At 43.7% G+C, this 17,372-nt stretch overlaps 1 protein-coding gene across 1 annotated transcript in view; it reads left to right on the top strand.

Moving 5' to 3' along the window:
* MAML2 (mastermind like transcriptional coactivator 2) overlaps nt 1-17,372 on the top strand; it is a 156,856-nt gene that overhangs the window by 69,674 nt on the left and 69,810 nt on the right. Inside the window, exon 3 of the mRNA XM_075851509.1 lies at nt 10,135-11,490. Within this exon, the coding sequence (XP_075707624.1) occupies nt 10,135-11,490 (1,356 nt within the window). The remainder of the gene's footprint in view (nt 1-10,134; nt 11,491-17,372) is intronic.

The following is a 17,372-nucleotide window of genomic DNA, read 5'->3' as shown; positions in this document are numbered from 1 at the left end:
TTCAGCCATTTTTTGGGACATTTACGGCCCGAAAAACGGCTGAAAACACTACTTGTGCACATACCCTAAGGGGTTTAGAAGGTGTGACCGGAATATTTAAGGGTGAGGCTCGCATCTGAAAACACTTGTACCCACCACATCTTTACTGTCTCTATTTTCGAGTGGGGGATTGTCAACTCCGGCAGAAATAGGGTCACCCCATTAAAATGTTATAAGAAAAAAGATGAAAAGACTTTTACGCCTCAGTCCCGCATAGTTTTGCTTTGCAGTTGACCCCCATGGAGAGACTATTATTTTATCCTCCCTCTTAAGTGAACTTTGAATCATGCCTATAAAAATTTTCCTTGAATAGCGATTAACACCAGTGTGTATCTGGCGGAGCGAAATGATTCCTGCTATTATTTTATTGCACAGTGAAACCTCTTCAATTACGGCTCCAAAAACCACTTCCTCCATCATTCATTGATTTGAATAAAACCGACCTGGCACACAGCGGCCCATCTATGCCTCCTGCACAACCCTCCTCCTCGGCTGAAGAGAGTCAATAAAACTTGTAGACCTGCAACATGTAAAGCCAACGCAAGACTGGAGCAAAGTGACATCTAAAGTATGAGTGAGACCTACAAGAACTTGACAGACCACCAGCATGTAGCCCTAGCCTAAGAGGTCCAACATTGACTTCTGATAAATTTTTTAACACATCTTTATAGCGGTAAGATCTCAGTTTTTCTGATACACAGCACCAAATCCCCGGCATAGTCATAGATTCAAATGATAACTGTTATGTTACCCAACAGAGAAGTGCGTCCTCTAAGTCATTTTGGTGCTGGCTAGCCTGGGGTGCGGAGTCTAAGGAAACTAGATGTACATCATCCTTAACTACTGCAAGGAGGTATGGACTTTGCCGGCGGGATTCACAGGTCGTGGTCCCCAGAATAGTCACCGATTGGCAGCGGTTGTGCTGTAGTGGAGTCAGAAATGTAGCAAGGGGTCGTCCACAGATTAGTAGTCAGGATGCAGCAGGCCCGAGGATGAGGCCAAACTGTAGTCAGGAGTCAGTCGAGAAGTCGGGACCCACAGAAACCAAGTGACAAATCCATAGGGCGAGACAGGGGCGTAATCCAGGAACAAAGCTGAGGTCAGGATTAGACTCTGACAGCAAGAGGAGCAATAGCCAAAAAAAGAATGTACCTCGATCTGCCTGCAAGTCATGGCAGGCTGATTCCCCTTTAAAAGGCTACCAGGTCAATTTCATTAGCGGGTGCCGGCACTTCTCTCCATGGTGAAAAGGAGAGTCAGAGGAGGTGTCCTGTTGCCTAGCAATCGGACCACGTGGCTGGTAGGAGCAGCAGCCGATCACTGGGACTCGTTACTGGAGCTGGGCGAGGTAATAGTAGGGCTTCGTTCACATCTACGTCAGGGTCCCGTTCTGACGTTCCATCGGAGCTTTCCGTCAGAAAGAGACCCTGACTGAAACACACGGAAACCATAGTCGACTACGCTATTTATTCCGTCAAAACGACGGAACCCTTGCAAAACTCAGAAAAACGGAAACCATTGGCACCGAATCCGTTGTCATTGAAATCAATGGTGATGCAAACGGAAACCTATGGTCAGGGTCGCGTTCTTACGTTAAGCTCCAACGAAACGTCAGAACGGGACCCAGATGCGGTTGTGAACGAAGCCTAACATGTTTCCTGCCTACAACCACCACTAGGGGGAAGCTTACTGCATACTTTTTTATTATTGAGTTCATTGTATACACCGTATGCAGTAAGCTCCTGAGCTCCCTCTAGTGGCGGCACATGTGTATTACATGGACAGCGCATTGATTTAAGGGGGTGTAATTCTTTTGTAGGGGAATTGAGGACTTGCCAGTCACTTGCCCCAGTGACAGCTGATTGGGGGGGGGGGGTCCCCAGAATCATCATATCAGTGGTGGACCCTTTTAAACAAAAACTTTTTAAAGTAGTTAAATGAAGCGTTTTCTTTTTATTTGCACATTCTCAGCTGTTCTCTGCAATGCCAACAAGATTAGCACGGTTTTCCAGTAATCATACCTTTCTACACACTGACTTTCATACAGCAGTCTACTCCATCTGTAAACAGTCACACACTATTCTCTCCCAAGTAAAATTGATATAGGCTCAAGAAAACAGACAAAAATTCCGAAGTGATGAGAATAAGTTAAAAATAGGAGTAACCTTTAAAAACATTTATTGGGACTTGTAAAACAATACAAGGAATAAGCATGACCTAGAAGCGAGCATTGTTTCTCTGTACAAATATCACACACAAGCCGCCCAGTGGGGTGTATGTTTCCAGTGCTGGGCCGATGACCAGTTCCTCTGCGTTTGCCAACAAGTCTTTATTCGGGAAAGAATAAGAATGCTGACACATGCACTTATTTTGTCCTGGAGAGCACAATATCCCTAATTACAAAAACACTTGGACCACGTTGGACAATGCTCTCTTCTGTATTGTGAGAATGTGTATATTAGCGGGCAGGAAAGTATGCCACCTTCACACATACTGACCGGTATACACTTCCTGTAATAATCTTATATGACGGAGGCCTAATCTTCACAGATTGTTTTGACTTGCGTGATCCATCGTCTACTGTGGAATATATTTTTGGGTAAGGGTACATTAGTGACAATCATGGCCGGCATTAGGAGTGTGCGACTTGTGCGGTTGCATCGGGCGCATTACTTGTCCCTGCTGAAAGGGGGTGCCACCAATTACCTAGTCCGTGGCTAGTGACTGCTACAAATCTTAATTGTATGGCAGTATTAATTTTGACATTGTATAGCACTGTTATTATGTCACTTTATGTATGGAGTTGTCATTTGGTCATCGTACGGTATGTTGGTATTTTTTTGAGCACTGTATGGCGGTATTTACTTTGGTGTTGTGTGGCACTGCTACTTAGGCGTTGTACAGTATATTATTTTTGCAGTGTATGGTGGTGGTGGCGGCACTGTATAGTATTCTTATTCTATAGACGACTAAATGAAAGTGTAAGGCCGAGTTTGGACGAAAAAGTGCACAAAACTGTGGTGCAGTTTTTCGCCTGGATTGTCCGCTGCAGAAAACTGCAGCACTTAGCCGGCCTGCTAGCTGGCCAGCCTCCTGGGATGACGTTTCATCCCAGGAGACAGCTGCATCTTGTAATTGGCTGCAGCGGCGGTCACATGGGATGAAGCGTCATCTCAGGAGGCTGCGTTGGAGGGAGGAACACAGCCTTGTGGGTAAGTGTGAGTTTTTTTTTTTCCTGAGTTGCGTTTTTTGCAGCAGGATCGCTGCGAACCGCCGCAAAATACGCAACAACTGCTATTTGTTGTGGGTTTTACCTCCCCTGAATTCAATGGGGAAAACGCGCAACAAATAAGAAGCATTTAGGCAAATACAATTGACATGCTGCGGAATAAAATTCCGTACCGCAGGTCAATTTCTGAGTGTTTTTTCCGCTCAGTATTTACGCAGCGTGTGGATGAGATTTGTGTTATCTCATTCAGTTTGCTGCTACTGTATTTGCTGCCGATTTTCCATAACGAATTCCATTGCGGAAAAGCCGCAGTATTTATGCAACGTGTGAACTGACCCTTATTTTGCCAAAGTATGGCACTGTTATTTGGGCACCATCTAATAATGTTGCTAATAATTAGTCATTATATGGTACACTGTATGTCAGTACATCATATGGCGCAGGGGGCAACAGAAGTTACCGCATAAAACCTCATCCAATATAAGGCCAGCCCTGATGACAATCATCTGATTAGGCTTTTGATAGCCAAATTTAGGTCAATATATTAAAGGGGTTTTCTCTTGACAGACAGCCCCTTTAATCCGACGGCCAACCATCTCCTGAGATTCCTGGCAGACAGATGATTTTACCGGGGGATGATGCAGTCGGCTACTCATTTCTAATGCAGCGGGTCATTCAGGTGCGCAGCTAAAGACTCATGGGTCGGACAGTATCACACCCCAACGGACAGTATCACACATGATAGGTTAAGATACATCGGCTCAGTAGACGGTATCACACATAGGATTAGCTATAGCAGCTCAGCAGACCGTATCACACATGATTGACTTAGATACAGCGGCTTAGTAGACCGTATTACACGAAAGGCTTGGATATAGCAACTCAGTAGATAGAACCCCACATAATAGGCTTAGATACAGCATCTCAGCAGACCGTATCCATTTACTTACCTTCTTCACTCCTAAATCGGGTTCTGACGCAGCACTGACACTGTTTAGCATCAGGACGTCATGTACACCGCGGATACAATGTCCTGACACTGAACGGCGTCGGTACCCAGCACTACGCTCGGGGCCGAAGAGGACCCGACTCAGGCGGGTAAGTATATGGTGAAGTTAATAGTATCAGGGGCTCATGTAGTCTCACCTATTGGAAACTGCATGAGCCCTAGCTACTACAGTAACTGTTGACAGATGCGGGGGGGGGGGGGGCACGGCACTGGCTGCGACCCCTATAGTCACACCACTGGGGACATTGTTGTAGTATTACATGGAGGTCATTCAGATGAATGGCCGACGATGTAATACATGGACGTCATAGAGGGATGTCTCGAGCAGGTGTCCCCCCTCTATGATGTTCATAGGCCCTAATGGGAAATATGGACAGGGGACGTCATTTGTTTTTTTGTTTTTTTTTTCGCACTGCCCTAATGCCCAAATGTTCTTTCCGCATCTGCTGTGTAGTAGATCAGAGCAATTTTTTCCCTATACTATGACGGGAAAAGTGATTAATAATATAAAGTAGTTAATAGGGTTGTTACTTATCCAGTTCCATATGGCTTTATTTTAGGGTCCTTCTTATGGGCCGCAACACCTGGACCCTACTGATCTAAACGTAGGCCACCAATTTATAGAAATATCTGTGTAGGGGATGTAAGATCAAAGTCGGGTACATCTGTAGAACCAACCTCTTATAAAGTGCGGCACGTTTTAATGAAAATATAAATAAATCTTTCTAACTTGCTTCAGAGATTTGTTATAATAAGAAAAAAAATACAATCTCTCACATTGTCCTTCCAAGCGCGAATTTTCAGCTAGCGAAAACGGGATCATAAAGCCGACCTCGAATTCCAGACTTCTAATGTAGTGAGAAATAACAGTACCAGATCTACAATAAGGTCATTTTCTACTTGGGCCCATGTTCATTATTGCAACATCCAGATGAAGGGAAAAAGAATACAGAAGCTGTTAATCATGGACCTGATTTAATGATTCCTCCTCCCAGTGCCAGGATTGAAATGTGCTTTTAGTCACCCCACCCCACCAGATGTCCAGTAAAATATACAACTGGCGCCGAGCCATCCCAAGCCAAGAAATGACAAGCAGCTAAATACATTCACTTACGAAATCACGGAGAAAGGTGGCAAGCAGCGTGATTAATTAGGAAAGGCAATGCCAACATATGGATCATTTATCAATGAGCCCAGGAGGATGCCAGGACTTGATCGACCTACCAGATACTCATGACGATAACATATGTCGTGTGTAAAGGCGTCATGAACATATTATGCAGAAAATGATACATTTCATTTTTGCTGGCAAGAACATTTTAATCCGGAACATGTTGCCACATGGCAGAGACTCAAATTGTATTTTGTTCTGGGTCCCAATGCAACATTTCTAACGGCGCCCCCCAATGGCCATTTCGCACTACTGGTGACTTCTTATGTGGCAGAGGGGCCTTGGGGCCCCTCAGAATCCAGGGTTCGGGTACGATTGCTATCTCTGCCCCTTAAATAAATGAATGTTTAATGGGAACTTGGATCCAGGAAAGATGACTTTACCAAGGTTCAGTGTGCAACCTGTGCATACCCCAAAATTTCCAGTATTGCAAAGAGGGACAACCGAAGCGGATCGCCACTGCAAATTTTCCCCCTGTTAAGCCACGCCTCTAATGCGACCCAACCCAATCCCCACACAGACACACCGTTTAGCACACAGTGTAATTCACCCATAGGGCCCCCTACACAGTATAATGTGCCCATAGGGGCTTCCACACAGTATAATGCCCCCATAGTGGCCAACACCCTGTGTAATGCCCCATAGTTCCTCACACATACACAGTATAATGCCCACACAGCTGCGCCCCACACAATATAATGCCCCCATAGAGCACCCCACAGAGCATATTGCCCCCATAGTGCCGTACACCGCATAGTGCCCCATAATGTCTCACACACACAGTGTAATGCCCCCATAGTCCCCCACAGTATAATGCCCCATAGTATCTCCCACACTGTATAATGCCCCATAACTGCCCCCATACAGTATAATGCCCCATAGAGCACCCCACAGAGTATATTGCCCACATAGTGCCATACAAAGTATAATGCCCCGAAATGTCTCACACACGCAGTATAATGTCTCCATAGCCCCCCCACAGTATAATCCCCCATAATATCTCCCACACAGTATAATGCCCCATAGCTGCCCCCATACAGTGTAATGCTCCCATATCTGCCCCCCCCCATATAAATATAATAAAATAAAAACAGTTGGATTGCAATTTGCGCACAATATGTTGGTGGTAATTAGGCACTGTATGGTATGGTTATTTGTAAACAATATAATAGTATTATTTGGTCACTATATAATACCATAAGGGGGAGGGAAAACAATAGAAGAGACTGCACAGGGCACTATTCAACCTTAGGATTGGCATTTGTAAGGTGTGCCCAATAGTCCAGGGTTAATGAGTTCTCCAGAATTAGATAGAAGGGTCAGATTTTTTTTCCACAAACAGCGCCACTCTTGTAAATGGGCTAAGTTTGGTATTGCAGCTGAGCTCCATTTACCTGATTCTGGATAACCTACAATACCAGACACAGTCCGTTGACAAGAGTGGCGCTATTTTTGAAAAATACTAAAACCAATTTTTGATTTTGGTACTTCTATGTAATAGAACATCATACTGAACGTGTCTGGTGATAGTTTTCCTTTTAAATGTGTTTTCACGTCTATTACAATTGAGTATATCCAATTTATTCGCTCTACGCTGTAGAAAATGAGATCACACACTTACAAATGTATTGCTTTAACCGTATTTAATTTCTCGAATTCCCTTCTCATTATGACGGTATACATGAGCATTTTCCATCTCCCGGAGCTGATATCGTGTTACGTTTGTTAGCTTTCATAGAGCTTCAAGCTGCCAGCGCCTGCATTGATCATATTAAAAGACGACTGCTGTTTTCTTACATGAAACACATTTCTAAAAGTGGAAAGATAAGATTCTGGGCTTTAAATTGTAAGAATTGAGCACCTGGACTGGGATTTGAACCCCAAGGGTATGTTTACACGAGTTTTAGATGTATTTTGGGGTGTAAACACCTACAAATATCTGCCCATTGAATTCAATGAGAAAAACGGCGTTTAGTTCAGACAGGGCATTTTTTTACGCCGCGGTTTTAAAAAAACGGCGCCTAAAAAGGAGCATGTCACATTTTTGGAGCTGTTTTTCATTGTGTCAATGGGAAAAAAAAGCTCCAAAAAAAGGCCTCAAAAACAGTTTTTGGCTACAAAAACGTGTCAAGAGGCTGTTTTCCCTTGAAAACCGCTCCATCATTTTCAGCCGTTTTTTATTTTGCCTGTGGACATACCCTAAAGCTTATAGATGCTGCTTTACAGTACGTATGCTGCAATGAGGGCTTGGAGTTAAGGCGTATTTCCACTTTAAAAAAATCTATAAGTAAATAGAAGTCCTTGAGTCGTTCTCTTGTGTCAAGTTTGTAAAAAATGTATTTAACTATCTCTTAAGTTTTTTTGCTTCTTCTGGGGTTGTCACCAAGCTTTTCTAGACTCCCCAATGCAAACCCGCCTAGATCGGCAGCAGTAAAGGGGTGTAACTAGGCAGATCTCCAATTCGGCAGTATGGTAAACTTTGGTGATAATCTTTGTTGGAGCTGTAACTATTTTCTGCTACATTGTGTATAGTTTGATGATGTGGTGACTTGATTGATTTTATAACTAAACAAGATATGTAAGGAAACAAGAACATCTTACCCTACAAAGTACAAGATAGGTCCAACCCCCACCCTACCTGCATAACTATGAGCACCAAGCAGAGGCGTAGTTGGGGGTTTAGGACAAGGGGGGGGGGGTGAAACACATCTGAGTTGGCCCCAACGCAGTGGACCCACACATGCGTGTTTATAACTGCAGAGGCGCATCCGGCGGGGTCAGGCTTTCGTAAACTTTGTAGTTTGCTGTGTTACTCTATTTCTGTAAAGTTCTATAGAAGTGAATGGGTGCTACCGAAACAGCGTAGCATAGCGAGCTATGGCGTTTCTGTAACTACTACGCCGCTGTTTGCGTAACTTCCATTCACAGTATAGTGCTTCCCCACACAGTATAATGCCCTCATAGTTGCCCGCACACCGTATAATGCCCCTATAATGCCACCACGTAGTATAATGCCCCAAAGCTGCCCCACACAGAGTATAATGCCACCACACAGTATAATGCCCCCAAAACTGCCCCACACACAGTATAATGCCATCACATAGTATAATGCCCCCATAGCTGCCCCACACACAGTATAATGCCCCTACAATGCCACCACACAGTATAATACCTACATAGCTGCCCCACACACAGTATAATGCCCCTATTGTTGACCCCACACAGTATAATGTCACCATAGCTGCCCTCCATACCCAGTATAATGCAGTTTTGTGTGCCTAATAAAATAAATATTTACCTAACCACGTTCCTACGATGAGTGGAGGAGATCCCTCTGTTCTTCCGGTCTGTGCTCTTTGTGGCTAGGTGCAGACAGGCGTGATGACGTCACTTCACGCCTGTCTGCACCACGCCGCTTATGGCCGGGGTTACATAGTGAATGGTGGAGCAGGGAGCTGTGGGCTCCCTGCTCGACTATTGGATTCATCTACATCCTGAGAGTGCAGATACAGTTGAAACTCCGACATGCCATCGCTGGGGACCGGCCCAATCAGCCACTGGGCTCTACCATCTCAGTGGGCCCGGGCCCTCTGCCCCCTGCTCGCTACTCCTCTGGCACAAAGTCATGTTATCAACAACCCTTATTTACTGATTTCATCGTTTCTAGGATTAAGCCACAGATGCCCCATAAGTGTGTTTGTCACAGATATCCTCATAACAGTGTGTGCTTGCCACGGATATCCCCATAACAGTGTGTGCTTACCACAGAAATCCCCATAACAGTGTGTGCTTACCACAGATATCCCCATTACAGTGTGTGCTTACCACAGATATCCCCATTACAGTGTGTGCTTACCACAGATATCCCCATTACAGTGTGTGCTTACCACAGATATCCCCATTACAGTGTGTGCTTACCACAGATATCCCCATATTAGTGCGTGCTTGCCCCAGATATCCCCATCATGGTGTGTGCTTGCCACAAATATCCCTATAATAGTTTGTGCTTGTCACATATATTCCCATATTGTCTGCCACTGATGTTTCCATAGAATACCTGCCAAGGATGCACAGTCCAAGATGCCCCAGCTGTGCGCCTGGCAGAATATTCCAAGGCTAACATGGTTGTACAAAGTATATTTCATATACTTCATTTAATGATGTTAATGTAAGAAAGCTTCATTTATTCTAGATAACGCCTTCAGGATATTTAACGGAGAGGCAGGTATCAGAACTATACACCACTCTTAAAGGTGTTGTTCTAGTTTTACAGTACTGATATCTTTGTAAATCTTCTCAATAAAAACAAAACGTGGTGCCCAATATAATCAGTAGATGTCCCTGCCAACCGGCTCTTGGTTTCAACTGATAGGAAGTATGAGTGGTGGTCCAACTTTTATCATAAGCAGGATAAGATCATAAGGAGGGCCAAACGGTCAATTGCCCAGGTGTTTCCACCACCAAACGGTGTATTTTATTACAATGTTACTAGGGAGGGGCCCCATTGAATTTACCAAAGGCCTCCTCCATTCTTAATCCTGCCCGGCGTACAAGACACTTGAAACGGGAGTGTTAAAGTCTTCATACAACTAGTCTACATATTGAAAAAAATGAGTTTTTTGCAGTTGTTACTTTTGTATAAATACCCAAAAATTTACTTTTCCTTTTTTCTTTTTTTTTTTTTAGCTTCAAGGTTCTTTGAAGAGAAGATTGGTGGTGAATGTATCCCCAACAAACAATAAGAGATCGAATGGTGTATCAGATAATGCATTCCTGGATTTCAAGAAAATTAAAAGCAATGAGTGTATTTCAATGGGGCAAAACATGTATCACGCAGTTGACGGAGTAAACCAGTCAATCAATGGAGCAATGCCAATGGATCAGGCGATGCATAGGAAGAATGGCAACACAGCAAGTAATGACATGTTTAATTCAACCCTAAAGGATATCAAAAAGGAGCCCGGGGAAAACCTATCATGCAGCAAACATCTTGATTCTTGTCTTTCTCATGAAAACATGTTTAGATATGGAGATGACAACGGGGAACAACTAATGGACCCAGAACTCCAAGAACTATTTAATGAATTTACTTATATTTCAGTGCCACCAATGAGTGACATTGAATTGCAAAATATGATTAATATAACAATTAAGCAAGATGAACCTTTCAACATAGATATTGGTCAACAGAACCAAAGAAATACGTCATCTTCTTTACCTATGGACAAGGTTGTCATTAAAAGTGAATATTCTCCATGTTTAAATCCTACTAGGGTCAGTTCACCACAGATGAGACCTTCCTCTACAGGGCCAACCTTTACCATGTCTAGTTCACCATTGGCTTCTTCGCCAAGCACTACTGTGGCCCAGAATCAGGGCCAATCCAAGGTGTCGTCTTGCGTAAACCGTCTGAGTAATTGGCAAGAACTGTCGCATGCTCAACAGCTGAAACAAATGGCGGCCAATAGACAACATAACTTAATTCAGCAACACCAACCAAATACATCATCTAATTGGTCAAATGTTCCTCCTACGGGGCAATCATCAAGACAGTATGTGCTGGAAAAGGTTCCAAGTCCCTTTCGACAGCAACAGTTAAGTCCTCATGGTACATCCGTGAGCACTCCTCCTGGAAGCGGAAGCCAACAAAAGGCAATAGGTAACTACCTCTATAAAAGTAGCTCACCGAATAATTCTGCTGAGATGATGAAACCCCTGGATTCCAATAAGAACTCCATGACTTCCAGTCACGTACCTGCAGATCACCATCTTGGCATGTCTAAGCCTCTATTTCATTACAGCCCTGACAAACCGAACCAACAAGGGTCTGCTGTCTTGGGTTCACAACCCAAACCTGTTATGCAATTCACGCCACAGCAACATCAAAGTTCTACAACCGCTCCACATGACTCTGCGCAACAGGTTAATTCAGTGCCCAACCAGTCACTGCCAAGGTCATCAAATTTACAGCAGAAGATGATACCAAAAATACCAAATCAGCCAATGCCAGGACTTCAGTATCCACCTGTACATCAACAACAGGTAAATGACCTACTCTTTTTCAATTACATCATGATAAGCTTATTTTTATATCAAATGTTTTCTTCAGTGATTTAATGGATTTTATATTAAAAATTTTTTTTTACAGAAAAGTACCTAAATGTGTTTGAGTGCTCACCAGGTAATGCCATCATAGCTCAGAATTCGGTTTTTTTAATAAATTTATTACCCAGCTTTCTGTAGCACCTTAGTTTGATGCTGGTAGGGCTTTCTTTGTCAGGATTTCCATGTAAGAACTACAGTTCTCATAATTTCTCTCTTCTCTCACAGACCTATATTTATAGCTGTCTACATACCTAACCTATTACAGAGTGGAAGGTAATGCTGTAATTACCTGTTGTCTGCTACTGAAACACTACTCTGCACTATCTGCTGCCCAGCATGTGAAACACTGTCCCTCCAGGGAGAGGAGGAAGAGCCATAGAGCAGTGGAGATAAGAGGAATTTGATGTATGAGGTCCTCTACTACAGGGAGGGAGGAGAGGGGAGATAACCATATGTTCAGTGTACAGGACATCACAGGAGATAAACACCAGGAGCCTGGTAATATGACTGCATCTGAGACGGGTGAGGGCTTCTGCCCGTTTGTTCAGCATTTGGTGGAGCACTTGGCACCTGCACCCCCCCCCCCCATTACAACTTCTGACATGTCACTATGACTTGTCAAACGTTTCCTGAAACCGCAGTTACTCTTTGATTACTTTTCAGGCTGTCCTTTCTACTTATTTCTGCTCGGGCTCAAACTCAAAAGGGTGTTGTTCTCCCAGTTATCTGAACAAATACAACACCCAAGTTTTCGGCAGTAAAAGAGTTACATTATAAACTTTGCAGCTGCCTCTATCCCTGTAAGGTTCCATTCACATGTGACGGATTTGCATATTGCATATCTGACTTGTAATAACTACATGATCCGCGGCAGAAATCGGAGGCATTTCTGCCATGGATGTGCAGCAGATCCGCACGAAGTTTAGGCACATCGTCATCTGATGGGGCTAATCTTTGGCTTTTTTTCGTGCAGCATCCATGAAAGCATTAATGCTACTTATTTCCACATCTGATTTTTTCCCCCGCCGCTGTACGGACAACAATTTGCGCAAATTTCTGTATGAGGTTACAGAAACCTTATTCACATGCATGAGATGCAGATTTTCATCGGCATTAACACCGATTTCTGACACGTGTGAACATAGCCTTAGGGTATGTTCCCACATAGTGCCTTTTCCCTACAAATTTTTTATTCTTTGGTAAAATTGACAGGGAAAGAAATTCTTATCATTTTTACCAGACACAAAACCACCAACAAAACTAAGAACCATGGTAGAAAACTGCATGTGTGAACACACCCCTACAGCCATTAGCGGTATTATTGGTATATAGTAAAATGGGTGAGTGAATGAAGTTGGGACATAAGTGGACCCACTATGACTGTTACCTAACAAAGGGCCCATATAAATCTGGAACCCGGTAACAGATCATTTGTAAGGTTACGGCCAGAGTGTGGATAACCTCCGTGATGAAGGAAAAAATACCGTATCCTGGGCAGCACGGGGACTCGGTGGTTAGTAATGTTGCCCTAGGGTTCTGGGTTTGAATCCGACTAAGGACAATATCCACATGGAGTTTGTATGTTCTCTTGTTTCCATGGGGTTTTTTCTTGGTTCTTCGGTTTTCTCCTACACTCCAAAAAACAAATTGGCTGCCTCTTAAATTGGCCCTCACATAGCGAAATTTGATTTCGAGCCCCATGGGGTACAAGGACTCATGTGATTAATGACAATCTCTAAACAGCTCTGCGGAATATGTTGGCGCTATACAAGGGGAAAAAAAAGAATAAAATAAACCTTTCACCGGTTGATGTCATTCGTCCCACGATACCTAGTAATACTACTTCTTATCATCACATGCTCTTGTCCTGTCCGCTCTCCATAGTAGGCACATCAGACGGGTATCCTGGCATGCTCCACCAAGGTCACCCACAATTATTTAAGTAAATAAAATGAGTATTTCCTTCGTTTTGTATTTTTCCATATCATAATCAGTCATGTTGGAGGGCTGGAAAAGCTGGGTTGCAGGCAGGTCACGGTCATACTAATTTACATTGGCAGTGGTATGTGGGAAAGCTTGCACAGAGCAAGCCTGTGTTTTATTTTGCTTGAGACTTAACTTTTCTGAGACCAACATTCAACAGATCCATATAAAAAAAAATGAGAGCCAGAGAGAACACACACATCTGTGGAAATCGTATTAATGCCCCCGGCTCCCCCTCATTACGAGTGAGACACATTTATTCCAGCTTGTGTAGTCATCCATATTTAAATGTAATGTTCAGAATAAGGTTTTATGTTTCGTCCGTCTCATATATCCCAGATCTAACACACTATTAGCATAGCCATGTTTCATTCATACGGTGGATGATGCTATTTTTTGGGATTATAATGTTACTGGGATTTATACATTCCTTATCAAGAGGCCATATGTGGCATGAAAGTCAATGTCCGCCATTATACATCAGACAGACATAAGGCTCATTTATCAAACTGTCTGACAGAAAAATTGTCGTCTATAGCGACTAATCAGAGCTCAGTTTAATTTCCTAATCCCTTGGTGACATGTGACGTTACTGTACGTCCGAGCCACCAAGGGGGAGTATGAAGCGGCTAGCGGGCTGAGCCAGCTCCATACTCAGCAGGTGTCGGGTGTATGTTACTGCCGACATCACTGCAATATCCGGGATCGGAGAGGACTCCAGTTTATGCCGTTTAACCACTTAGATGTCGCAGTCAATAGCAAACACGAAATCTAAGCCATTAGAAAAATGAAGCAACCCCCCTCTGTCAGACCATAGGCTCCTTCTGCGACGCAATTGCGCTGTGCCGATGGTTGTCATGGCGGCCTAATGTAGGCCCCCAGGTCTGCCATCTTTGTGCTACTCAAAAACAAATGGACCCCCAGCGATGAGGAGAACGGGGGACCGAAAGTCCCCCAAAGTGCACCATGGGAATGGAGCGCTCGTGCGCATGCTTAACCAGCGGTCCATTCATTTCTAAAGAGCTGCCGGGGACCGCAGTCCCGGAAGTCCCATAGAAATTGAATGCAGCGCTGGCTGAGCTCCATTATCATGTAGCACTTCATGGGAGTTTCGGTCCCCCGTTCTCCTCATCGCTGGGGGTCCCAGTGGTCGGACCCCCAGTGATCACACATATGTCCTCCATCCTGTGGATGAGGGGATATATGAAGGGGACATGAAGAAGCGACATTCCCTATCTTCGGGCGTTTACGCCTCTGACCTCCCATTGATATCAATGGGAGGCAGAGAAAGCGTATTTAGCTGCGTTTTTGCCTGTGGCACTCAATGGGCGCGAGCGGAAAACGCGGCAAACGGCGTGCAGGCAGATGAAAATCTGCCTCAAAATTCCAAACTGAATTTTGAGGCAGAATTTTCTGCCTGCAAAAAACTCTGTGTGAACTCTAAAAACTAGCACGCAAAAAAAAAAAAAAGCCTTGCACCGTTCAATTGAGGGGGAAAATGAAAAAAATGATGGCTTTGAGAATATGGCGGCACAACGCAATTTTTTTTTACCAAATAAAAGCTATGGCTTTTGGAAGGTGGGGAGGAAAAAGATGAATTAAAAAATGAAAATTGACCGTCTCCAAAGAATTAAACCAAAGTGCGTAGGAGTAAGATGCGTCACAGTCACATTTATTAATAGCTTGTGCGCCTCTAAAGAAGTTTGTTGCTGCTTTTGCTGTTCGGGTTTGCAGCAGATCCGCACGAAGATTAGCCACACTAGGGCCGATTTACTAATACTGTGCAAGTTTGTCTAGGCAAATACGCCAAATTGCGTCAGGAAATGCACCAAATTGATCAAAGTAGTGCATGCTGTGTATTAATTAGATAGACGTGCTAAACAATTTTCTCTCATCGGATTTGATGCAGATTTTTGACATTTGTGAACATACACACGACCGTAAAAATCATCCGTAATTACAGACCCATTCACTTCTATTAACCACGGACACCTTCCCGTATATTAGCGGGAAGGTGTCCGAGCCGTAGAAATGTTCAAAAAATTATGGAACATGCCTGTTCTTTTGCTTTTACGGGAGCACGGGCCGAAAATGCGAGTGGCTGTCCGCGGCTGGCCTGGACAGTAATCGCGGGCCGTGATTACGGGCACGGCCGTGTGCATGGGACCTTAGTGTGTGTGTTCCCACATGCTGCCTTTTCCCTGCATGTTATTTTTATTCTTTGGTAAAAAATTACAGGGAAATAAATTCATGTCCTATTTACAAAACTAAAAGCTACCAATAAAAAAGGCACATGCCAGAACTCCTACAGAATGGGATACCTGGCAAGACCCAACAGAGGGGCAATCCACGGGGCTCGTTATAGTAGCCCCATGCTGCTACATAAGTGGGAAAGCCTGCTTGTGTTTTGCACTTGCCCCTCTATGATACCACAGGGCACTGAAGCACTGCTACAAGTGTCCCATTCTGTTGATGCCACGGTATCTGGACATCCCCTTTAATAAATTCTAGTAAGTTCATTGAAGGTGAACATACATTTTAAGACCTCTTTTCCCTTCTGCCTGGTAGCTACATAATACCATTAACACCTCACTGCATTAGACTGAATACAGCGCTCCATATAATAAGCCATTCAGTATTGCTGCCAAGGACTGTGGTGTAAGACTGGTAACTGGAGAGAATGGATTTCCAGAAAGTATTTATGTATGAATGTCTTAAGAACTGCAGGTGTTCAGGAACTAAGAGGGTCAAAGGCTTTCCAGTGTTTTTGAAAGATTTTTTTCTTTAATTTAAAGTATGAGCCTTCAAAACATAGAATAAAAAAGAATGATAGTAGTTAAAGGGGTTATGTAGGGACTAAACATTATTAGCCGTGTACTCCCTGCAATATGTGAGTACACTCGCTAATATACATTCCGGTCCCCCGTCTCACTGATTGAGATCGTCATAGATTTTTAAAGCGCTGGCGGGGTACCAAAAGTCTAGTTGCATGGCCTTCTATGATGACGATGCGACTCTTCTTTCTGTGACTGACCCCACTGTACGCTATGTACTCGCTGCACTACTGCTTGTACGTAGAGTACAGCGGTGCCGATCACATGACGAAGAGTCGTATCGTCATCAAAGACGGCGTTGCAACAACACTTCCAGTCCCCCGGCAGTGCTATAAAAGTCTATGAAAATCTCACAATGAGTGGGACGGGGTACAGGAATGTATATTAGCGGGTGTACTCACATACTACAGTGACTACACTACTAATAATTTTTGGTCCCCACATCACCCCTTTAATATCGGCCCCTGCAGAGGGACTGCATAGATAATTACATTAGTTTTATGCCCCAATTCTTCATTCTTAGGGCCCGTGGAACTGCCGGTTCTGGATATGCTGCACCATCAGGGTATTTTTATGATAATCTGGCATGTTGTTTGCCAGATTACTGAGATTTTCAGAAACATCGGGTGCTAATTAATGGAGTTTTACTGCATAACCACAATAACTTTCAGCCCTACACTGGAGATACATGTACTGTAGCTAGCCTGCAAAAATATATAAAAGTCAGATTCAGAGTTTTTGGCTGAGATCCTTCAGTTGCCAATTAACCCTGGGAACATAAGGAAATGTTATCGCTTTTAAGCTTTCACGACCATTTATTTCTGGCCCCTTTATTTATAAATCATTCATATTTTATTCACCTTAGTTGGCCTCTCCATCTCATCATTTGGTTTTAATTATAACCCTTATTCCAATTACTCATTCCCTGGTCAGAAACTCACTGTTTTAGTCAGAGATTCAATAAGTGGATCAGAGGTTGTCTCCCTCTGGGATCTCCAACGA

The sequence above is a fragment of the Rhinoderma darwinii genome, chromosome 2, assembly GCF_050947455.1.
Source record: "Rhinoderma darwinii isolate aRhiDar2 chromosome 2, aRhiDar2.hap1, whole genome shotgun sequence".
Classification (NCBI taxonomy): Eukaryota; Metazoa; Chordata; class Amphibia; order Anura; family Rhinodermatidae; genus Rhinoderma; species Rhinoderma darwinii.
The sequence above is the reverse complement of the archived record's forward strand: the minus strand, read 5'-3'. Positions and strand labels throughout refer to the sequence as shown.